At 44.8% G+C, this 25,284-nt stretch overlaps 1 protein-coding gene and 1 long non-coding RNA gene across 2 annotated transcripts in view; one reads left to right on the top strand and one right to left on the bottom strand.

Moving 5' to 3' along the window:
• LOC146009457 (uncharacterized) overlaps nt 1–13,846 on the top strand; it is a 73,472-nt gene extending 59,626 nt beyond the window's left edge. Inside the window, exons 2-3 of the long non-coding RNA XR_014444672.1 lie at nt 10,586–10,669; nt 13,586–13,846. This is a non-coding gene — a long non-coding RNA (uncharacterized LOC146009457). The remainder of the gene's footprint in view (nt 1–10,585; nt 10,670–13,585) is intronic.
• SORCS3 (sortilin related VPS10 domain containing receptor 3) overlaps nt 1–25,284 on the bottom strand; it is a 519,093-nt gene that overhangs the window by 360,251 nt on the left and 133,558 nt on the right. The window contains exon 2 of the mRNA XM_083149862.1: nt 19,775–19,842. Coding sequence (XP_083005988.1) covers nt 19,775–19,842 — 68 coding nt within the window. The remainder of the gene's footprint in view (nt 1–19,774; nt 19,843–25,284) is intronic.

Raw genomic sequence — 25,284 nt, forward strand, 5'->3', positions numbered from 1 at the left:
GAGGTCATGGGTTCTATCTCCACCATGTGTTATATATACGGAGCAGCACGTACGGTGTAATAATTATATTACTGCCTCACAGCACTGAGGTTATGGGTTCTATCCCCATCATGTGTTATATATACGGGGCAGTACGAATGGTGTAATGGTTAGCATTACTGCCTCACAGCACTGAGGTCATGGGTTCTATTCCCACCATGTGTTATATATACGGGGCAGTACGGATGGTGTAATGGTTAGCATTACTGCATCACAGCACTGAGGTCATGGGTTCTATCCCCACCATGTGTTATATATACGGGGCAGTACGGACGGTGTAATGGTTAACATTACTGCCTCACAGCGCTGAGGTCATGGGTTCTATCCCCACCATGTGTTATATATACAGGGCAGTATGGATGTGTAATGGTTAGCATTACTGCCTCACAGCGCTGAGGTCATGGGTTCTATCCCCACCATGTGTTATATATACGGGGCAGTATGGATGGTGTAATTGTTAGCATTACTACCTCACAGCACTGAGGTGATCTGCAAGGAGGGTGTGTGTTGCAGGTGCTCCAGAGAAGGTAGAGACTCAGACTTTTGCAGTAGCTCCTCCTCTGGGAATCCCCAAGCCAGGGGACCCTGGTGGGGGAAGCTTGCAGGCAAGGGCCTGCTGTACCTTTCTATGGTACGTGGAGGAGGCCGTGCAGTTGAGAGCCGGTCCAAGAGGAAGAACATCCCTGCTGTTGCAACACCTGCAGCAGGAGCCTCAGACAAAGATACAGTGAGTACAATGGAAAATGTCCCCCCGGATGAATCCGGAGGTACCCCTGTGGCAAGCCAGCCACGGGGGGAAATGATGGAAGAACCCGGCGGGGATGCAAACGCCGGTGGTGACATAGCAGTCGCTGCGGGGGGACCTGGTGAAATGATGTCAGAAGAGTCTGAGGAAGAAATGCAGTCTGAGGATGAAGACTTAAGTGCAGAAGAAGATAATGCTTTTGAGAAAATGGGTCTGGAGGAATTAAATAAAGAGGCGAAAAAAGTTTACCAAAGAGTCTATAAAGCAAAGAAAAAGAGAAATTCTTGCCTTTCATGGGAGCGCCATGTATGGAGAGATAAGATTGTTACAAATTCAAAAATCTTGTCAAAATTAAAGACTCATATTGCAAAAAAAATGAAAGGTGAAAGAAAAAGCAAAGATTTACCTCAGGCGGAGAAAGGGTTAATTGCAAGCCAGGAGCTTCAGGATTCCCTTGCTCCAGCTGATGCAGATGAGGTAATGAAGAGCAGCTGCAGAGGAGGCGGCCTATTCCCTGCAAGTCCAGATCAACTGATGGAAAAAACCAGCAGCATGGAGATGCAGCTGCAGATTGAGAAGCCCATGCAAATGGACGCAGAGGAAAAGAGAGTGCAGCTGAGGTGGAAGGCACTGAAAAGATGAAGCAGGTCCCCCGGGACACAGTAAGTATGAAAGTTGCAAATGTTGTGTCCCGGGGAGACCCGGGTGCTAAGTCTGAAACCAATGAAAAAAACTGTATGATACAGGACAGTGCTCTAACTCCGGCTGTGGGTGCAGGTAAAGGGGAAAGTTTTGTCTACATTGCAGACAGTACTCCCAACCTTGCAGGGACAGCTGGGGGAGGGGGAAATATGGACAGTGAAAAAATGGATACAAATTGTGCGATGAAGGATGATGGGCAGATGCCCGGACCGAGCAATGTTACTGATAATGCCCAAAAATGTTTTAAAGGTGTTAAAGAAACGGCTGAGAGTAATGATAATGTTTCTACCAGAAATGTAAAATTGTGTGAAGCTGAAAAGTTGGCACAGGGCCAAAAATGTTTAAATAAGGCAAATTTAAAGGCTGATGAGGCACAAATAATGCAAACTGTATATGGGGATGTACTAGTACCTGAAAGAGCTGGGGCTGCTTTCAAGTTGATTGCAGAAAACATCCGCACAAAGAAAGTGCAGGTAAAAGCCGGTGAGGGTAGTGGAGTTTCTGAGCTTGGAACTCCAGACCCAATTCAAATGGTAGCACCTATATCTTATGCCAATATGATAAAACAAACAAATAAAAGAAATGAAGACAGACAAAGTCAGGTCATGAGCCAGAGTGTCATTCAGAGAAGGAGAAATGTGATACAGTTTAAGTGGGTTCAGTCAGATCCGGTCCCCACAAAAGAAAAATTTCTTAATTTAATCTTTACTCTGGATTGCAGTGCTCATGACCTAACGGCATGTATTCATCCAGAAAGGTCTCAAATTTTTGATCTCAGTTTTGTTTTTATGAGGAAAATGAATGAGGTTGTAGACCAATGGCAAGTAAGAAAATTTGAAGAAGCTTATAAGGGCTATGAAATTGTATCAGTGTCAAAACCAGAGAATGTCAGAGCAAGGATATTGGTGAGGGATGAAACTATCCCAGCTGACGACATAAAGTACTGGTTGAGTAGACAATGCATCTGGATAGGGGACATGGTTAAGGTTGGACACACCTTAGGAGTCTGGGGAGGTGCATGGTCTGTGCAGATAAGATTACACCAAGTTGAAGGAAGGACAAAACATCTCCCTTCGCCTGCTTATATCGGGAGAGACCGTATACAGGTGTTCTATCCAGGCCAGCCAAGGACCTGTTTTCGCTGTGGGGAAGAGGGGCATATGAGCAGTGAATGTGGAAACGTAAAATGCTCCCTCTGCAACGAGGCAGGTCACCCCTCGAGGTCGTGTAACATAGTAAAATGTAACTTGTGCGGCCTTGAGGGGCATCCCTACAGTAGATGCCCAGAATCTATGCGCCATATGGATAGAACACTTGGAGCGGGAACAAAGGGGAAATTCAAAAAGGCTACAGTAGAAGAGGAGACTCTGGTAGTTTGGGAAAGAGACAAAGAATCAGAAAGGGAGGAACAGTTTCAGGAAGTGGAAAAGTGCCACAAAAAGGAAAGGGGATGAAGAGATAGTGAGCATATCCAACAGGTTTCTAGTTTTTTTCGAAGAAGATGAGGATAGTGAGGAGGAGGAGGAGGAGGAGGAGGAGGAAGTCTATAAGGAAGGGGAGACTTTAGCTCTTAGGAAAGTTGAGAAAGAAGTAGGGAAGAGAAAGAAGAAAAAAGCAAATAAGAAAGGGAAAACGCAAGGGAAGAAAAGTAAGAAGGAGGATGGAAAGGGGGAGAAAATAGAAAAAGTAGCCTTGGAGACAGGGAAAGTGGTAACATTAATTAGTTCATAAGAGAAAAAGGGAGAAGGGGAGCATGAAACAATACACAGAGAGGTGGTGACAAGGGATGAAGGAGAGCAAGGTGACCCGGAAAGAAACAGAGTCAACTTGCTAAATGTCTCAGACAGGCCTCCTGATCCTGTAAAAAGGAATGATGGTTTGTCTGAGGGTATGGCTGAGGATATGGATGTGTTGGGTGGTGGTGAATGTAAGGATGGTGGTGGGTCTGGTGTAAATAAGTAAAGGATTTGGTATTGCCCTACACTATGGTTTTTTGCATGGATCCTCACCCCATAAGATGTGCCACAATTAATGTGGCTTCTATACATTCTGAGCGAGCTCGGTTCATGGCTTTTGATTTTTTTAGAACAGCAGAGGTAGACATCTTTTTCCTCCAGGAGACCAGACTGAGGACCCTAGAAGCCTTGCATAAGGCTAAAAGGGAATGGAGTAGGGGGCCCTCATTCTGGTCTCTTGCGGCCGAGCCGTATACTGGGGTGGCGGTACTTTTTTCCGGCATGGTAACCGTGCACAGAATCATAGAAATTGAAGTAGGAAGATGTATGGTTTTGGATGTCACCTTTAGAGGACATGACCTAAGGCTGATCAATATCTATGGTCCCCAAAAAGCTTGGGATAGGAAATGTCTTTTTGAGGTGATAACCCCATTCTTATTCACAGCCCAACAGGTCGTTTTTGGTGGTGATTATAACACTGTTGTAAGAACCAAAGACAGAGGAGGTACCAGAAGCAGTAGGACCTTGGGCTATGATGCAAATTATTTAGTTAGAATGGTTAGAGAGGCTGGTCTGGTGGATGTCCATATTAGGCATACTCCGGACCTCACTGGGTACACTTTTTGTAGCGGTCAGAATAAAAGTAGAATAGATAGATTTTTTGTCAAAACAAATTCGAAAACTCTGCCTTCCAAGGTGGAGCCAGTAGAATTTTCAGATCACTGCTTTCTTAGTTTTTCATTGAATGCTTCACAGTCCATCCAGAAAGGGAGGGGTCTGTGGAGGCTGAACTCAGAGCTCCTAAAGGAAGAGAGTGTGAAGCAGTCTCTCAGAGGTCTCTTTGAGGATCATGAATCACTGTTGGAGGCAGGATGGAGTAAATCAGAGTGGTGGGAGGAAATGAAAAAGAAGGTCCAAGGTTTTTTCAAAAGACTAATTAAAAACAGAGGATTGAAAAAAAAGAGTGCCTACTATGTTCTTAAAAGGAAATTGGATTTCTTGATCTCTGAGGGTGGAGATGGTGGGGAAATCTCCCAGGTGAAGGCTCAGATGAAGGAATTTCAGTATAACCGATTGGCATCTTTGATTCTGGAGAGGGATTATGGTACATACCACTCACCGGATCCCTACCAGAATTGTAGAAAAGCCGTCGAGGCAAGAGAAGTCAGTGGCCTATATGATGGAAGGGGTGTGCTTCAGGAGAGGAGGGAAGGCATCCTGGAAGTCATTAGAGCCTATTATTCTGATCTCTTGTCTGAGCAAGCACCTATCAGAGAGAAGATGGAGACTTTTCTGAGGGAGACACCAGGTCTGATGGAGCCAGATGGCTCTCTTGAGTGTTTGGACAATAAGATTGGAGTAGAGGAAGTTAGGGAAGCAATTGATGGTTTGACATCAAAAAAGTCACCTGGACCGGATGGTCTAACATCGGAGTTCTATAAGGAATTCTCTGATGTATTAGCTCCCCGTCTCACGGATGTGTTCAATGCAAGTTTGGAGGAAGGAAATCTGCCTCCTTCCATGAGACAGTCGGCTCTAATCTTATTGTCCAAAGGAAAAGACCCAGCCCGTATTGAGAATTGGCGCCCCATCGCTCTTCTTAATACGGACAGGAAGATTTTGGCAAAAGTTTTCTTTAACAGAATAATGGAGTTTTCTGAGAGGCTTCTCTCCCCCTCCCAGCACTGTACAGTGAAGGGGCGTAGCACTTTTAGTGCGGTCCTTGGTGTCCGGGAAGCCGTGGAGCGGTGCAGGGCTGGGGGGGAAGGAAAATTCCTGCTGGCCTTGGATCAATCTAAAGCTTTTGACCGTGTCAATCATGAGTATCTTTGGAAATTACTTGAAAGGTATGGCTTTCCGTCAAAAATGGTCAATTGGTTAAAGGTTCTTTATAAAGAGGCTGAGAGCTTCCCGCTTGTGAATGGTTGGGTAGGGCCCAAATTTGGGGTAAGCTCGGGTGTGCGTCAGGGTTGCCCCCTGAGCCCTCTTTTATACGTGTTTGCAATTGATCCTTTCGTGAGGAGGATTGAGAGCAGCAGGTTGGAAGGGGTGCAGCTGTCACCGGAGTGTACTCTAAAGGTGGTAGCCTATGCAGATGATGTTACGGTGGTCTTGTCAGCGGAGGAGGAGGCAAGTGACATCAACCAACTAGTGACTGATTTTTCTGAGGCGTCTGGTTCGAAAATAAATCAGGACAAGTGTGAAGTTTTCTGGATGGGGGAGGGAGGGAAAGAATTTTCTCTCCCGGACACCCTCCCCAGGCCTAAAGATAGTATCAAAATATTAGGCATCCAATTTGATCACGGAGATTATTCCTTGCTAAATTGGGGAAGAAAGCTAGATGATGTCACCAAGAAGGTCAATTTCTGGAAAGGGTGCAAGTTCTCCCTGAGAGAAAGGGTTGACATTTGCAAAACTTATTTGATACCAATGTTCCTTTACATCAGCTATGTCTGTTTTTTGCCTCAGTCTTTGTGGTCTAGATTATGTTCCGTGTTTTTTCAGATGTTCTGGGGAAACAAGATGAACATAGTCAAGAGAGGAATCACGTACAGATCGTACAGATCGAGGCCAGGAAATGGTCAATCCTGTAGTCCTTTTTGTGACAACTTTTTTGAAATTGAATGTGGGAGGTCTATTTTTAGACAACCCCCCTCGATGGGTACATGGTTTCATGGAATGGATGTCTCCTTATTCTAGAACATGGATAGATGGTGGTCGGATGGGATGACCTTGGACCAGGCGAGGTTACCTTCCGATTTACGTGATTCAATCCATAAAGATGATTACCAAGTGGAGTTTGAAGGTGGGTGATGTGAGAGATCTCTCGAGAAAGGAGATGGGGAAGAGGATCTTGCAGACCTACTTTTATGCTCCACTGGCTTTGAGAGATTGCCCAGGGGATGTCTGTTCAGCTGGGTTGAAACTGCTTAATGAGCAGAGGATCCCACTGAAGTTTAGAGACATTGCCTGGCTTTCTTTCCAAGGGAGACTTTACGTTAAAGGGAATATTAAGTTTAGAGGTGCCAATACCCGTGATTGTCCACGTGAGGAATGTCCTGGGGAGGAGGAGACAATGGACCATTTCTTTCTTAAATGTCCCTTCAATGTAAACATTTATCAAGATGTCTCAGTTGCTCTAGGGATCCCTTGTCTTTCGGGGCTAAGTTACCCGGAGTGGGTCTATGGGGCATTCAAAGGTTATGGGAATTTTGATTTATGCACAATTTATATGATTAGTTTAGCAGTCAGGTATCACACGTGGAATGCACGGTGTCATGTTATATTGAGACAAAAGATCCTCCCTGTTAGGACGGTGGTGGGTCTTATTCTACATGAGGTGAAGGTAATGATGGAAATGGAAAAGGAGAAGCTGGATGCCATCAGCTGGTCTCGCTTGTGGGGCCGGTTGAAACCTCCTTAGTAGGTGGCAAATAGTAGAACCTGGAACATACTGGGACTCTGTTCTTTTTATTTTCACACAAAATAGGGGGAATATGGAATATGAAATAAAAGAATGTTTTACATACATGTTTTGCTAGTACCAGATCCTTCACTTAAAAAATAAATGTAGGTGGAGAAAATGGTTGGGGGGAGTAAATGAAGAGATGAAAGGCGTCTTGTGGGTAAGGGTAATGAATGTGTTCTGTATTAAAGGTGATGGGTATAGTGGTGAAGGTGGAGGAGAGGTATGATAGGAATGAATGTAGTGAGAATGAATGAAGATGGAAGGACGGGAGGATAAGGTAAAAATGATGGTAAGTTTAAAAGTGGAGTGGAAGGAGAGAAGTATGGGGAGGTATGAGTATGAGAGGGTATGGGTCAGGGTGGATGTTTTGGAAAAGGAGAAATGGTGGAGCTCAGGATCAGGAGAAAGTACAGAATAGGAAAGTTTATTTTGTATAAGATTGTTAGGTGGTGAAAGTGGGAAATAATAATAATAAAAAAAAAAAGGGGGTGGGGGGATGGTGGGAAGGTATGGGGATATGGATCAATTGATGTTTGTAAATTTATGTGAAATTATATTTTATACTGTATATGAAATGGTATATATTTTTGTACAAAAGGTTGCAATCTTCAATAAAGAAGCATTGTCATGGGTTCTATCCCCACCATGTGTTATATATACGGGGCAGTACGGACAGTGTAATGGTTAGCATTACTGCCTCACAGCGCTGAGGTCATGGGTTCTATCCCCACCATGTGTTATATATATATATATATATATATGGGGCAGTACGGACGGTGTAATGGTTACATTACTGCCTCACAGCACTGAGGTCATGGGTTCCATCCCCACCATGTGTTATATATACGGGGCAGTACAGATGTGTAATGGTTAGCATTACTGAGGTCATGGGTTCTATCCCCACCCTGTGTTATATATACGGGGCAGTACGAATGGTGTAATGGTTAGCATTATTGCCTCACAGTGCTGAGGTCATGGGTTCCATCCCCACCATGTGTTATATATACGGGGCAGTACAGATGTGTAATGGTTAGCATTACTGAGGTCATGGGTTCTATCCCCACCATGTGTTATATATACGGGGCAGTACGGACGGTGTAATACATTACTGCCTCACAGCGCTGAGGTCATGGGTTCTATCCCCACCATGTGTTATATATATGGGGCAATACGGATGGTGTAATGGTTAGCATTACTGCCTCACAGCGCTGAGGTCATGGGTTCTATCCCCAGCATGTGTTATATATATGGGGCTGTACGGTTGGTGTAATGGTTACATTACTGCCTCACAGCACTGAGGTCATGGGTTCTATTCCCACCATGTGTTATATATGGGGCAGCACGGACGGTGTAATGGTTACATTACTGCCTCACAACACTGAGGTCATGGGTTCTATCATCACCATGTGTTATATATACGGGGCAGTACGGATGGTGTAATGGTTACATTACTGCCTCACAGCACTGAGTTCATGGGTTCTATCCCCACCATGTGTTATATATACGGGGCAGTACGGATGGTGTAATGGTTACATTACTGCCTCACAGCACTGAGTTCATGGGCTCTATCCCCACCATGTGTTATATATACGGGGCAGTACGTATGGTGTAATGGTTAGCATTACTGCCTCACAGCGCTGAGGTCATGGGTTCTATCCCCACCATGTATTATATATACGGGGCAGTACGGATGGTGTAATGGTTAGCATTACTGCCTCACAGCGCTGAGGTCATGGGTTCTATCCCCACCATGTGTTATATATACGGGGCAGTACGGACGGTGTAAGGGTTAGCATTACTGCCTCACAGCACTGAGGTCATGGGTTCTATTCCCACCATGTGTTATATATACGGGGCAGTATGGACGATGTAATGGTTATAGCATTACTGCCTCACAGTGCTGAGGTTATGGGTTCTATCTCCACCATGTGTTACATATACGGAGCAGTACGGATGGTGTAATGGTTAGCATTACTGCATCACAGCACTGAGGTCATGGGTTCTATCCCCACCATGTGTTATATATACGGGGCAGTACGGATGGTGTAATGGTTAACATTACTGCCTAACAGCGCTGAGGTCATGGGTTCTATCCCCACCATGTGTTATATATACGGGGCAGTACGGATGGTGTAATGGTTAACATTACTGCCTAACAGCGCTGAGGTCATGGGTTCTATCCCCACCATGTTATATATACGGGGCAGTACGGACGGTGTAATGGTTACATTACTGCCTCACAGCACTGAGGTCATGGGTTCTATCCCCACCATGTGTTATATATACGGGGCAGTATGGATGGTGTAATTGTTAGCATTACTGCCTCACAGCGCTGAGGTCATGGGTTTCCTCCCACATTCCAAAAATATACTGGTAGGTGAATTGGCTTCCCACAAAATGAACCCTAGAATGTCTGTGTGTGTGTACATGTGGTAGGGAATATAGATTGTAAGCTCCACTGGGGCAGGGACTGATGTGAATGTTCTAATATTCTCTGTAAAGCGCTCCGGAATATGTGTGCGCTATATAAGAAACTGTTAATAAATAAATACGATACAAGGCATTCAGGGTTGGGACCAGATAATGTTGTCAGAGATGAAGGTATCATGTCTGTAGACAGAAGCAGGGCACCAATACGTTCCTTTACCTATAAAGGAGAGTGACCAAGGTCTATGGTGGGATGAAGGGGCAAAATCCAGGAACATCCAAGGAGAAGAGATCATGCACAGCTAGATAGGGAAACGTAGCTGGCATGGTTGTCAGGTCTGGTGGTGGGGGGCTGCAAGTGAAATGGACAAAGGGAAAAGATGCTAATACAACCAATCAGATCCTAGGATGTGTTTAAAAAACGTTAGGGGCCGATTGGTTGGTACTTTATTTTGCTCCAAGCATAGATACATTTCCCCATTAGTTTGCAACAACACATACAGAATATTTTTGAGATGTGCGCCAGAGGAAAAGTTTTGGGCAAAGATCATAACATCGATTTCCTCATTCATTAATGAGTTCAACGAAACACGGCAGCATTGTTGACACGGTACTAAAGAGGGAAAGGAGGGCACCTTTCAAGATTGCATCTCATGGCTTTTTTTCTCAGCAACCCTGCTTCAAATCTCCTTTTTAAAACCAGTATTTGGGATATCTGCCAGGCTACGGAGAAGTTACTGAGCTAGTATACACAGATAGGTTCTCGCAGGGTAGTAGATGTAATACGTCTTCTAAAACAGACGATTGTTAGTGTTGCTTATAGCAACCAATCAGTTTCTGTCTCTCATTTTCTAGAAGGCAATGGAAAAATGCTAGCTACAGTACAATCCGATTGGTTGTTATGGGCAACACCATCAGTTTTCATTTTTAGAAACATTAGTAAGTCTACCCCATAATCTCAGCATGCAGTGTGATGGGGAAGAAGTAGGTCGAGGAAATCACAGGGAAAACAGAGCTCAGAGAGCCATTCCAAAGCCTCTCTGCTCTCAACATTATGTGCCATGCGACTGTGGTAGCCATAACATTCAAATAACACTGTGAACAAATCGGCAGAATTATCAGTCATTAATCACAACCTGATCACAAGAAAACAAGGTAATTACCAAGTTGCTACTTACAGCCCGCTGCAGTGATTAATGGTAAAAACACACACCTGTTTTCTCATGAAATTTTTGCTTTAATTGATAGACGCTGGCTGAAATTTCCAACACACAAGGGGATTAAAAAGAGTTTCAGAATACGCTTATGTTTCATCCAGAAGGCAACAAAAAGGTAATTACAATGAAATCAATTGCAATTATTTTATTATCAACCCAGGGATACAAATTGAAAACAAAAAAAAGTCTCCTGTTTCCTTTGGAGCCCGCAAATGGCGTTTCATTTTATTCAGCGTTTGCCAGGACGCACTGAGGGTTCCGCGTCTACAGATTTCTATATAAAAGGACACATTGTGCTCTGGCGAAATTTATTATTTTTGCTTATGTTTCCGTTTAATTAATTTTTATGTAATATTAATGCATTGCTGGTTTTATGGTGTGAATTTCTCAGCAAGAAAGCAAAGAAAACATTCCCTGCGTCTGCCTGTGATCCGCCATCCGCTGGGCCCCTGCCAAATCGCTAAAGTTTATTTCATGACTTCTATTTGCATATCTCTAATAGCATCTAATAACATTTTCTACTTCACTCAGATTTGAAAAGGTACTTGGAAAGGAAATTATACCCAAAATAAGTTGGACTTAATTACCCTTCAGAAAGTGCAATCTCTTCTGTCACCGCTCAGTCTGATATATCTGCAGCTGCAAACTTTCATTTTGTTTCAGGAAAACACTAAAGATGATCTAAGGCTTCATTACCTGCAGCCCGTGCGCTGTGGCTGCCGGGACACCTGTGACAGGTTGGGTCCCGCGGTTGTGCACCTCTGGTAACAATTGGGGCATGTTGGGGGGATATCCACTGCAGAAAAGGCAGCGTACAACATTATAACCAGATATTTATTTTTGGTGTCATTTTTAATCCTTATAATTAGTTCCAGAGAAAGGAAAAAGTTAGTGGCAGGTTCATTGTTTGATACATCCCCGATCTAGGTGAGCCCCTTTGTTCCGAGTACCGACACAGAAAAAAAAAAAAGCAGTGATTATAACAGAGAAAATAGTACAATAAATCCAGACTCAAATCCCTACGCCAGCACTGTCTAATCTTGGACCAGGCATGCTGGGTTGCTATTAATGATGGAAAATTCTGCATATTTCTTTAGAATTATGTGAATGTCATGGAAAGCACATTCACCTGCCATGTGATGTTGAGAGCAGAGAGGCTACGGAAGGCCCTTCTGAGCTCTGTTGTAGCAGTGGAAGCTGTGGATGCAGCCAGTTAGTAAATTTAGAAATGTACTAAATGATGTACCAACAGTTACTACAACAGACAGGTCCCTTACCAAACATTGCTCACGGTTCTGTGTGGAATCGGGAAAAACAGTGCCGAGAGTGAATGTCATTATTCCCAATCTTTGCATTTTTGGCTGCTGTCTGGTTTTTTAAAACCATTCCACAGGAAAGATATCAGTCCTGCGCAATGAATGCCTAATCATCTCTAATTAATTTCGCTGAATTCATAAGAGGATTTTGAAAGATTATTATTCCGGTGATGCCGCATGGTATGAAATCCAGGTTTTGGAAAAAGACAGCGGAGGTTTTATTTCACTGTATAATACAGATTACACCTGTTTTTTCTCAGAAAAAAAATAAGAATTATGATTAATATGGGTATAACTAAGTCATAGGCCGGGATGTAATGTCAGCCGAGTTAGAAAGTCGGACACAAAACAGCTCTATAAAGTCGGACGGAATCAGTGCTGTTTCTTAGGTCAAGCTGTATTCTGCAATGTTGAAAATCACTGTAGCAGAGACAGTAAAGTTCTATAATGTGGGACAGCAGGATCAGGGGTTACAGCAGCAGCAGGACTGGTTAGATCCCGTCCTGGTTTTTCCAAGATCTGATGTGAATCATTTTTTGCCCAATTGACACCTGTCTGTTCAGGGCAGAGGGTCAGAGTTGCCAATGCCAGTAAGTGGCTGGACAATAGGCTTGGGGTGTGGGGACTCTGCTAGAGACCTCTGGAGTGTGGTATCCATTAGTAAAGCCTGTGTATTGCCTGCTGGAAAACCTGCCATGCTGTAAACTATGTACTGCATGTCACTTTTTAAATGTTTTCCCTATAAAATGCATGTTACGCACATCATGTATGTGGACACACAAGCTGCTTCTGCTGAATAAGGTGATATGCAGCATGCCTATATTCTGCATGTAGTTGTGACTGTATCTGCATAAAAATTTTTTTATGCTGCAGTGTTTTCCTGCTAAACAGTGTAACATTATTTGGTCTGTAGATACAGCAGGGGCCTGTGTTTATACTGTGTGTAATCTGCATACTACCATACTAAATACCGATATACCATGCCAGAGGTACAGACATGTCCACATAGACGTATACTCAAATTGTGCGGGATCAGAATGATAGGTCAACAATATGTCAACAGTCACTATGTCAACATTTAACATGAAAAGTATGAAGTGTTTTTTTTTTTTTTTTTTGGTGTTTTTTGAGTTGTGCACGTCAACCTTTTGTCAAAATGCAAAAGCCCAAAACCACGTATGCAGGGTACTGCGCCTCAGTGGTACAACGCGTCTTGTCTTATAAGGTGCAAAAATAATATGTGAATCAGGGAGCATCTCCAAAATATATAGAGAAAGCATTATAACATTACTACGGAATACCTGTTCCGTAATCACCATCCCAGATGCGATAACAGATTCATCTCATTTAGAAGAGGTGTCAGGATTTGAATAAATCATTTTGCAAGCTACAAAGACTGCTAAAAATCTTTGATTTTTTTTAACGCATTTTACATATATTAAAGCTGAGTGTTTTTTTTTATTTTTATTTCCGTGATAGGTAGTGTGATCAAAGAAATATCTAATGATGATAAATAGCTTAAAGCGCTCCCTTAAAAACCATTATGCTTGAGTAATTTAAACGCTTTTCGAAATCCGATCAAATTTGGCTGTTTTAAGGGCCTCGATATCGTTACAATCAACCACTTCAATCAGGTTAGACCGCGATAAATGTGCAGACATTAATCTGGCTACAATTTATAGTATTCTTAAAAGTTTTTTTCTTCTTCTTTTTAGTTGAACCCTGAACATTGGGTATTATTGCAAACTGTTAGAAAAGCAAAATTATGAACAAGCTGGAACTCGACCGCATCTGACGGCCTTTCCTGTTCTATCACCTGGGCAGCTGTGCCACCACCAGGAGCAATGACCCTCTGCACTGGAAACACTTCTATCAGGCTGCTAATCAGCCCAACCCTGATCACATGAGTTTCCCTGCTGCTGATCTTAAACCTAGACTGGATCCTCCACATTACTTTCATGTGTAGAGATGCTGTCCCTGCCACTGTACTGCATTATATACTTTGCACTGTGAAATAAAACACAGAGAGTTAATAAAAAAAACTGATGATTTCAGACAGAACCATTTTATCAGCCTGAATTCCCCCAGGGCCGCTGTGGTCACGGGTGCAATAATTCCACTCTAAGTGGGAACGTTTCCTCATGCAGTTAAGATAATTAATAACACACACACACACGATGTCCCCGAGACGAAGTTCACTTTCACATCTAGGAAATCTAATTTGTTTTAACTGTAACAAAATTTCCTTGTCAGAGCCGATGTAAGGTTCTGCGTTCAGCTGCAGAAGTCATCTGTAGAGCCAACCGTAGGGGCCAACATCGCCCTCCTGCGAGATTTATCTCCATCAAGCAAGGAACCTCGCAAAAATCACATTTGCAACTTCAAAAACAGCACTTTTCCGCTCAATTCTAACTCAATGCCCGATGCTGGCAGTGTGGGAGCTGGTATCGGGCTAATTAGTAATTAGTAGGTAGGAAAACTCACTGCAATCATTAGACTAATGAAGGCCATTTATAAAAACTCATAGAAATCTATTGCAGGCTGCACACGGTAATGCTATTTCTTGGGCAATGCAGTGTGGAGATGACTCCGGAAAGTAATTAGTTGTCTGACAAAGCTGGACAAGGGGTGAAAGGTGCACACTGGACTCAAGGCGCTTAACAGATAGAAAGAATATAATACAGTACAGGAACACTGAAGTACAGAAAAGCTTTTCATAAACTATACTTAAAGGAATTACAGAAATGCTTGAGTAAACAGGAAAGGCTTGAGTCTGTTTTGAAGGAAAAGGAATTCTAGAGTGGGGTCCTCTCGAACTGTGCAGGGAAGTGAGTTCCATAAAGTCCGAGCCACATGGCTAAAAACCTCGACCCCAAGATGAATTCCGGGAGATACACACATAGATGATTCCCGCACCAGTCTTGAATATTCTTACAAAGGACTCTCTAATCTCCACATCATAAACATATTGCGGGGATAACGCCCTAGATTCAGTTATGGAGGTGCTAACCACTACTTATTTGATGGCCCTAAACGCCCAAACAAGAAAAAAGTAAGTACAGGTAAGGGTGCACTAAGAGTCTAATAATGACTAATAATTTAACTTTTAATAATCATCAATAAAATGGTGAAATATTAAAATATAGTAAGTAGTGTAAAGAAAATGAAATATAGATATTTAAAATATAAATGTCTACTGCCCATCTAAGTCCAACGCTTGCAGGGGTGTATTGTCCCAGTGTGCTTGCTGTGTGTCACTGGACTAGCTGCTGTATACTGCATGTTAACAATCTCCCTCTGTATATTTCTGCTAGTTTTCACTAGTCTTACGGGAGATCCCGGGTATAGATGTAGCGCCTCTGAGCCAGCCCAGGGAATCGCCAGATTGCTGGCGGAGAGGCGTTGCATCTGACAGGGATGCTTGAGCGTCTCACAAACACATCCTTCACTCGGTGGTGGGTGACGGAATACCTGCCCGTCTCCACTTCTGGGAGATGGGCAGGTGTGGGGTGTGGGTAGCTACGGGGGTGCGGCAGGGAGGCGGCAGAGGGCTCAGTCAGAATGGGCATGTGAGCGTCTAGTTTGCACGCGCCCCCTTCTGGCGGATGGCGAGCAGCAGCGATTGGTGATAGAATCTAATGAGAGCTGTGCCATCTGTACTGCTAAAAGTCCTTCACCTACAGATGGCAGTAATCGGGTGGGGCAGTATGGAACCAGAAGCTGCTTCAGGGACCTTGGGCTTTGGTCATGTAGGGCTTTGAAACTCAGTAACTTGATCCTGAAGCTGATTCGCCAGTGAAGGGAGTAGAGAATGGGAGATATGTAGCTAGAACGGGGCTGGTCGGGTGAGCTGTGTTTTGTACCAGCTGTAATCGGTGCAATTATCCTTCATTGGGGTCACACCACAACGGGTCCACAGTGATATCTAATAGACATTGGTAAAGAAGGTTTTGAGAGCCCATATGAGGCGGAGTTGGGTATCAGCACTGACGGGACACTGGCAATGTGATTGGGAAGGGGTTACCAGCTCAGCAGAAAGTTGGTGGACAAGGGAAGAGCAAAGTGGAAAAAAATTATATTTCATGTTTCAAACACAGAGATTTCCACTATTGATAAGTCAATGGAGCAGATAGACTAGGGGGTTATTCAGACCGGATCGCAAAGCTGCTTTTTTTAAACCAAATGGACAAAACCATACTGCACCGCAGGTGGGGCAGATGTAACATGTGCAGAGGGAGTTAGATTTGGTTGGGGGTGTTCAAACTGAAATCTAAATGAATAAAGCAGCCAGTATGTACTCTGTACAGAAACAACTCCCCAAAATCTAACTCCCTCTGCACAAGTTACATCTTCCCACCTGCAGTGCAGCATGGTTTTGTCCATTTGCTATTAAAAGCAGATTTGATATCAGGTCTAAATAACCCCTTAAATAAGGTACTCATCGACTCAGACGCATGCGCAGACTGAAAACATCGACCGTTTGAGTCCGACCTCGCCACTGCGTCCGCCTCTGAACCATGCCCACAATCCGGTAATCCCCATTCCTTGTTACGGCTGATTATACATAGCATATATTAAATGGATTAACCTCAACAATGAATTAAATAATGTAAAAACAATATAAACGTCAGCTATAAAGAAGGTTACAGGCTCCCTTTTGCATAAAGAACACATATTTTGGCGTCTGTTCAGAGCATTTATCATCAGCTGTATTCCTCGGCCCGACAAGTCAGATACATGAGAATGAAGATTTTATACATAGCAGGGGAAGACTTTATACATTCCCAACGGATGGAAAGAAAACCGGAACAAACATCTGGAAAACAGGCTCCTTGGCGATTAAAGACTCAGAACAATTAATTAAGAGAACCCAGGAAATGTCAGCGGGATCTGCAGTCTTGTTCCGAATGTGCTGATTCTCAGGGAACCTCGGCCAAGACTTACAGCATCTGCGGCGAGCGGACATATTAATTAATCATGAAGGTGGTTAAAATGAGTAAACTAACCGTCTTCAGAGATCCCCGTTTGCTGTGGGGCTTCCACCAGGACCAAAGATTGATAGATTCACAAGATGTTCTTCACATCAAGTCCCTGTTAAAGGTCATCTACAAAGCAATTAGAGCTAACGGGCCGGGTGACCTGAATAATAGATGGTTTAATAATGGTGGTTGGGCCAAGTCTAATGAACGCTCCCTTAGGAGGGGATGGGGTCGGATGGGACCCCTAAGGGGAGACTTTACAAGGAAAATTAAATGAATTATGTTACAATCCCATACATGAGATATGGAGCTGCTGGCGATTTACGTCTCTCCGCCAGGAGATTCCCAGAAGCCTAACGCGGGGAGGTGGTAACGCGTTTCGCATTATGAGGCAGCGCCTCCTCTGCCTTCCTGAATCACCTTTATCTGCCTCCTGACTGACATCTGATTGGCTTCTGTCACTTGGCTCCGTGCTGGTGTTTAATGACTTTTATGTGCAATTTGGTGACAGCTTCTGTACATACAGGATTGTATACCGGGGGTCACTATGCCCGTGTTCAGTATACCAATGCCAGCATCCCGGCTTCCATCAGACGTCCGGTGCAGGAACCGTGAAATGATCAGGATGCTGACTAGGCTGTGTGTGTGTGTGTGGGGGGGGGGGGTGTCAGAGGTTAGGGTTGTAGAGAGGAGTTAGGGTTAGGCTGTGGGGGGGATAGGGTTAGGCTGTAGAGAGGGGGGGCTAGGTTTAGACCAGGCATGTCCAACATTGGCCCTCCAGAATAGTTTTAGCATTCTCTAATAGCAAAACTGTGGCAAAGCATACTGGGATGTGTAGTTTCACAACATCTGGAGGGCCAACGTTGGACATGCCTGGTTTAGACACTTAGAATGAGGGGTTAGGCTGTGTAGGTCAGAGGTTAGGGTTAAACTGTAGAGAGGGGGCTGTAGAAAGGGGGGCTAGGATTAGGCGCTTAGAATGGGGGGTTAGGTTTAGGCTATGGGGTCGGAGGTTAGGGTTATGCTGTAGAGCAGGGGGAAAGTATAGGCACTTAGAATGGGGGGTTAGGGATAGGCTGTGTAGGTCAGAGGTTAGGGTTGTAGAGAGGGGGGGACAAGTTTTGGCATTTAGAATATGGGATAGAGTTAGGTTGTGGTGCAGAACAGAATTAGGCTGTGAAAAGGGGGCTAGGTTTAGGTACTTAGAATGGGGGGTTAGGGTTAGGCTGTGGGGTCGGAGGTTAGGGCTGTAGAGAGGGGGACAAGTTTAGGCATTTAGAATGGGGGGTGGAGTTAGGCTGTGGGGCAGGACAGGATCAGACTGTAGATAGGGGGTTAGGCTGTGGGGCAGGACAGGATCAGACTGTAGATAGGGGGTTAGGCTGTGGAGGGATAGGGTTAGACTGTAAAGAGGAAGTTAGATTTAGGCACTTAGAATAGGGGGTTAGGCTGTGAAAGGGGGGATAAGGTTTAGTCGGTGGGGGGTTAGGGTTAATCACTAGCGGGAAGGGTCAGGTTCCAGGGGGTGGGTTAGGGTTAGGATGCTACAAGGGAGGGTTAGGCAGGTAGGGGGAGAGGGTTGGGGTACGTACAGAGCCGGCAGGTGTTTTGACTGCAGGCATACTGAACCCCGAGATATCCGTATGCCACACCCGGACACACCTGACAGGTACCTGGCTGTAACTGTAGTGGGTTTATTTCTGATAAAATAAGCTATAAATAAGTAATAAACTTTACATTTGGATATGTTTAGTTCACAGTATACATTCTACAATATGCTGTCGGTGCTGTGTGTAATAAGTACTACATATATATATATATATATATATATATATATATATATATATATATATATTCCTACAGATGTAACACAACAGAAGTGAGAAATCCAATTGCAGAAGCTTACACAAAGCAGAACCCTGGGGATAACTTCCCCCAAACAGAGATATAAGACTACTGTATTACACGTCCCCAGCAGCACAGAGTATATAAGGAGATGAGTGATGTGTCAGTGAGGACAGGGCTACATGTGACAGGGGCAGTGACATGATGTGAGGAGGGGAATGGAGGCAGCAGGAAGCCATAGACTGATAGTTATATAGTGGGAGGAGCAGGGTCCCCAGCAGCACAGAGTATATCAGGAGATGAGTGATGTGTCAGTGAGGACAGGGCTACATGTGACAGGGGCAGTGACATGATGTGAGCAGGGGAATGGAGGCAGCAGGATGCCACAGACTGAGAGTTATATAGTGGGAGGAGCAGGGTCCCCAGCAGCACAGAGTATATCAGGAGATGAGGGGTGTGTCAGTGAGGACAGGGCTGCATGTGACAGGGGCAGTGACATGATGTGAGGAGGGGAATGGAGGCAGCAGGAAGCCACAGACTGAGAGTTATATAGTGGGAGGAACAGGGTCCCCAGCAGCACAGAGTATATCAGGAGATGAGGGGTGTGTCAGTGAGGACAGGGCTGCATGTGACAGGGGCAGTGACATTATGTGAGGAGGGGAATGGAGGAAACAGGAAGCCACAGACTGAGAATTATATAGTGGGAGGAGCAGGGTCCCCAGCAGCACAGAGTATATCAGGAGATGGGTGATGTGTCAGTGAGGACAGGGCTGCATGTGACAGGGGCAGTGACATGATGTGAGGAGGGGAATGGAGGCAGCAGAAAGCCACAGACTGACAGTTATATAGTGGGAGGAGCAGGGTCCCCAGCAGCACAGAGTATATCAGAAGATGAGTGATGTGTCAGTGAGGACAGTGCTGCATGTGACAGGGGCAGTGACATGATGTGAGGAGGGGAATGGAGGCAGCCGGAAGCCACAGACTGATCATGTGTACATTGTTTAATTAATTTAAGCAAGTGAAATGATGTGTTCAACTACAACTTTACAGTCTGTACAGAAAACGAGACTTCATTCTTACCTCCAGAGGGAGCTCTCCGTCACACTTCCCAGGTTAAAATCATACAGCTTTGTCAGAATTAAAATAACCTAGAAGACAAAGAAATATTACACTTAGTTTGTGTAGGAACAGACCCAGGAGAGCATCACAGGGGAAATAACAAAAACTTTAAAGCAGAAATATTAAAGCAGATCAGATCCCGCACACAGGAAACCAATCATCAGCGCTAATTCCTGGAACGAGAGGTATTTGTGCTAATCCTAAAACATTTGGTATCTGAAATATGAGCTGTTGGCTGGAATTAATGAAACATCTGCAATTCTCTGTACATAACGCCAACAACAAATACAGTCAGGGGAATCAGTACATTGCGCTTCTATATAAAGCATACATCCTCCTGCATTCTGCAGGAGACTCCCTGACATAGCAGCAATCTCCCTCTCTCCCTCATTAGTCTAGCAACCTCCCTCATGTCACCTAGCCCACATTACACTGTTACATCATAGTTACCTCCCCTCCTGCATTCTGCAGGAGACTCCCTGACATAGCAGCAATCTCCCTCTCTCCCTCATTAGTCTAGCAATCTCCCTCATATCACCTAACCCATATTACACTGTTACACCATAGTTACCTCCCCTCCTGCATTCTGCAGGAGACTCCCTGACATAGCAGCAATCTCCCTCTCTCCCTCATTAGTCTAGCAACCTCCCTCATGTCACCTAGCCCACATTACACTGTTACATCATAGTTAACTCCCCTCCTGCATTCTGCAGGAGACTCCCTGACATAGCAGCAATCTCCCTCTCTCCCTCATTAGTCTAGCAATCTCCCTCATATCACCTAGCCCACATTACACTGTTACACCATAGTTACCTCCCCTCCTGCATTCTGCAGGAGACTCCCTGACATAGCAGCAATCTCCCTCTCTCCCTCATTAGTCTACAATCTCCCTCATGTCACCTAGCCCACATTACACTGTTACACCATAGTTACCTCCCCTCCTGCATTCTGCAGGAGACTCCCTGACATAGCAGCAATCTCCCTCTCTCCCTTATTAGTCTACAATCTCCCTCATGTCACCTAGCCCACATTACACTGTTACACCATAGTTACCTCCCCTCCTGCATTCTGCAGGAGACTCCCTGACATAGCAGCAATCTCCCTCTCTCCCTCATTCGTCTAGCAATCTTCCTCATGTCACCTAGCCCACATTACATTTTTGGTGAAAAAAAAAAAGGAATGAGAGACAGATACATTTACATTGAATCATCAGCACCATTTCCCAGCACTTTACCAAGTATAGTATCTCTTACTAACTGCTTTGGGGCTCATCTACATTTGGATATAAGTCATTATAAGAGATTCCCCTCAGATGTAGCAGTTCACACCCACGCTTCTAGGTGCCACGTTCACAATATCTTTTCACAACCTCCCCATATATGGAAATCGACATGCGCTTTGGGTGGAGCATGACACGTCCCCTCAATGGGGGGCTTTGCTAAATTCTAAGCCCAACTATAATCTCCCTGAAACTAGTTTTCAAAAGTAGGCAAGTATGATATAAAGACGCCGTTTATTCAGCACTGCAGTGCAACAAACAATATGAACAAATACCCTCCACTGATTATTAATTTGCAGCTGTGGACTGAATGCCAACATCTGTGAGAGATGGGCAAAATATCCGCTAAAGGTGCCAGCGTCGCTCATATTTGTTATATCAATTTAAATATAAATTCCTATGAAAATCATTGTGTAAAAAGATGATATTTCCTATATAAAGTAACATTACAGGTCACTATGGTGAATAAAAATGTTTGCTGGGCAATTTTCACACCTATTTTGACAAATTCACTTGGCACTCACAGGGTTAATGACATAATGCAATTAGAACATGAAATAAAGTATAAATTAACCCAAATTTAAGAGACTATAAGACAATTAAAGGGATTCAGCATATGGCTGCTCAAATTGGTCCATGCTCCACCTGCGCGCCAGTGGTGCCTCCAGCGGTGCACCACCTTCCAATAACAACCCATTGTTCCTGTGCTTACCTTTTAATTTGGGATTGCCATCACCTGTGTTGAACAGGTTAATTGAAAAGAAAGGGGTTTTAACACAGGTGACGGAAATCAAGTGCGTGAACAGAGCATTGGGTCCCTCCTGGAGAGGGGCGTGTTGGGAGGTATGGATTTTGGTGAGTTATTTTGTTTCTGTGCAGGGTAAATACTGGCTGCTTTACTTTTACACTGCAATTTAGATTTCAATTTGAACACATCCCACCCAAATCTAAGTCTCTCTACACATGATACATCTGCCCCATCTGCAGTACAGCATGGTTTTGTCCATAAAAGAAGGAGCTTGCTTTTGCAAGTGAACCAGAATCAGGCCCAAACATGCATGTTGGCTGCTGTCCATGTAGACGCTGGTGCTGAATCTGCTCTGTGAGTTTTCTTGTTGGCGACCAATATGGGCCTCTGGCAGCGGCGTGCGCTGCGTATGTGTGTCTGGGTGTGCGTGCCGTACAATAACACCGGGGTGGAAGCTGTTGTAGAGGCAAATTCTTGTGGATTTTCTCTCAAAATGTGTTTATCAACAATCCTGAAGCAGCGGAAGGCTCAGGCTACCTGCCAGACTCCGCCACGGGCTGAGATACACAGGATTCCTTCCCTCGCTCACACAAACACAGCTGACAGACTGTAGACAGGCGGATAGCGGGGGGACCTCTCCACGGGCCTCGTCTAGACATCGAGTAAACAGCCTCAAAGACATGTTCCACAAACACTTCACCAAAGCCCGATACTCTGCAGCATGGAAACGTCACAATACATCGCCGATAAGAATCAGCGCAGAGAAGGGAACTGCTTTAGGGTGGCTGGCTTCCAACAAGACAATGTGATTTCATACTCCCTGGCCTCCTTGACCACCACTTCCTACCCTCACATTCAGGATTCCTCCTGGACTGCACCTGACCTCTGGAATACTCTCCCTCATGCTGGTAGACTGTCACAGAGTCTCCCAGCATTGGCTATCCATTTCATAGTTTGTTATTATCGATAGCTGGTTGCACCCTCACCATCGATGGCAACAACCAATGGCGACATCACCGATGGCCATCCTTACTATGACTCTTCACATGTGCAGTACCAGTCACTAGCAGAAGCACATCCCTTGGACCAGGGCACAGTTATTGGTGCTAGCCAGCATTATTTTGCTTGTATAACATATATGCATCATGTATGTCCTACACGAATAGTCTGGGATGTGTGAATGCCCCACAGTGTCTCGGTCATTACAATGCATGGGTATGACTTGAGAGGTGTCCTTGGCACAGAGCGCTGTAACCCAGGGTTACAGGGAGGATACAGTGATGGAGTCTTGGGTACTTGGCATGGTAGGCGAGGCCCTGGCTGTAAAGCTGAGTTACTGGCGAGAACTGACAGATGTGGAGCGTGTAAATGTCCATGTTCCCTCCTAGCCTGGTCCCTGGTTACCCATAGTAACAGATGCTAGGGACATCCAGCCTGTACACAGAGGCCGCCTCTCCGCTTAACCTTGTCTCCCTTGAGGAGTCTGAGGGGGAAACAGGAGGCAGCTGACAGCTGAAATGATGGAGCATCTCCCAGATTGCCGGTGCTTAGCATAGGCCATGTGACAGCAATCCATAAGTCAATAATATGGAGCAGCGCAGCAAAGATAATGGTCCCTAAAGTGACAGATGCGGGAGATTTAGGATTGCAGTCATAAAATACTGGATGTGAGCGGGAGGGGGTTTGTGAATAAGGTAAATGAGCTGGGACCCATCAGGAGGCATTGCCCTATTTGTTCGCATGCGTGGTGCCAAGCAGAGCCCTGGGTGGCCAATAGCTGTTGGACAAAACTCTACAGGTGGAGTAGACTTTAGTCCACTTTCATTTGGGCACCATAATATCAGATCTGTGATCCATTCAAGGGGCTGGCGCAGAGCTCCGCACAAAAGTGGATTACGGGCAGAACTTCAGCGATTGCACCAAATAAGCCCCATTATCATTTAACCCGGTTGTTTGCGGAGCTAAATGCTGAAATAAATACTGCTGCACCTGCATGATTTTATTTAGAAGACATTTCGATATCAGGATAGTGGCACCTTCTACTCATATCCTATGGCCGCATGCATTTGAACTGCATTTTACCAGCACTGGCCACTAGGTGGCACCACTCTATTGCTCAGAACTGATTTATTGGAACAGACCTGTCACTCAATTCTGTTATTTAAATGTGAAAAATTATTTTGTTTTTGTTACTTTGTTTTTTTTTCAGGTACTTGTTTCCTAGCACGGCCACACCGATTTGCATCGGGGTGATCGTGTCGGAAAAATCGCGTTGGTAGCATTGCGTGCGACCAAATCGCATGCGATGCAACCGACGCAATTTTTACATTGAATCAAATGTGAATAGGGTCCCTGGGACCCTATATTACATTGGATTCAATGTAAAGTATTCCCCAGACCCCCAATTTTACCCCCTCAACGCCACCCCACGATTGACGCCAACCCGAAGCGTGGCGAGCGCAGCGAGCCCGCGAGGGGCGGCGGTGTGCGTCCTCCGACCTTTTCATACCCCTACTATCCACGTCGGCGTGGAGTTGAGAATATAAAGTGTGGCGAGCGCAGCGAGCCACCAAGACCGACGCGATGCTCCCGATTTCAATGTTAAAAATAATTTTACATTGAAGCCTATGGCAAAATCGCAGGCATCGCGTTGGTCGCGTCGGGGGCCATGTTAATGCACGCGACCGACGCGATGCCCCCGATTTTGCCTTTGCCGGCAAAATGGACCTGATTTCAAAGGAAATTGGGTCCATCGCGGGCATCGTGTACCTTAACTTTAAGGTACACGATGCCCGCGATTGTGGCCGTGCTAGGAAACAAGTACCTTTTTTCATGCTAATAGAACTTACTTTGGTACTTGTGTAGTTTCACGGCGCCACCGCACGCACAGTGAAACTTTGAAACTTGGCAGTCTGCCAGACTCTGTGTTCTGTGTTTACTGTGCTCTCTAGCTGTTCTCAGCGCAGCGCGTGGCTGCTTTCCTTATGTAAGCTACGTTATCAGCGTAGCGCTAGGCAGCAGCAGCTCACGCTGCCCAGCGCTGACAGGTCACTTGTAGTTCCACAGTGAACTAGGCAGTCCTGCGCACCAATGACAACCCAGCAATTTAGAAGCTAATGCGCCTAAATCCAGACTCCCTGCAAACTGCTAAGATGGGGGCATATAAATTTAGACGCTAAAGCGTCTAAATTTAGTAGGGTTTAGGGCAGTGGTTCCCGAACTGTGTGCCTAGGCTCCCTGGGGTGCCTCAGGACACTTGCAGGGGTGCCTCAGGTTGGTGATCCAAGACCAAGTCACATTATTTATGGTCAATTATTTATGGACAAAACAAGTTCTGGTGACTACCAATCATAAAATTTGTGTACAAACAGAACCCTTTACCGTATAACTGAACCTAAGGATCACATACTGTATAAACACAATTCATTTAAAATTCATTTAATT

The sequence above is a fragment of the Crinia signifera genome, chromosome 6, assembly GCF_055691185.1.
Source record: "Crinia signifera chromosome 6, ASM5569118v1, whole genome shotgun sequence".
Classification (NCBI taxonomy): Eukaryota; Metazoa; Chordata; class Amphibia; order Anura; family Myobatrachidae; genus Crinia; species Crinia signifera.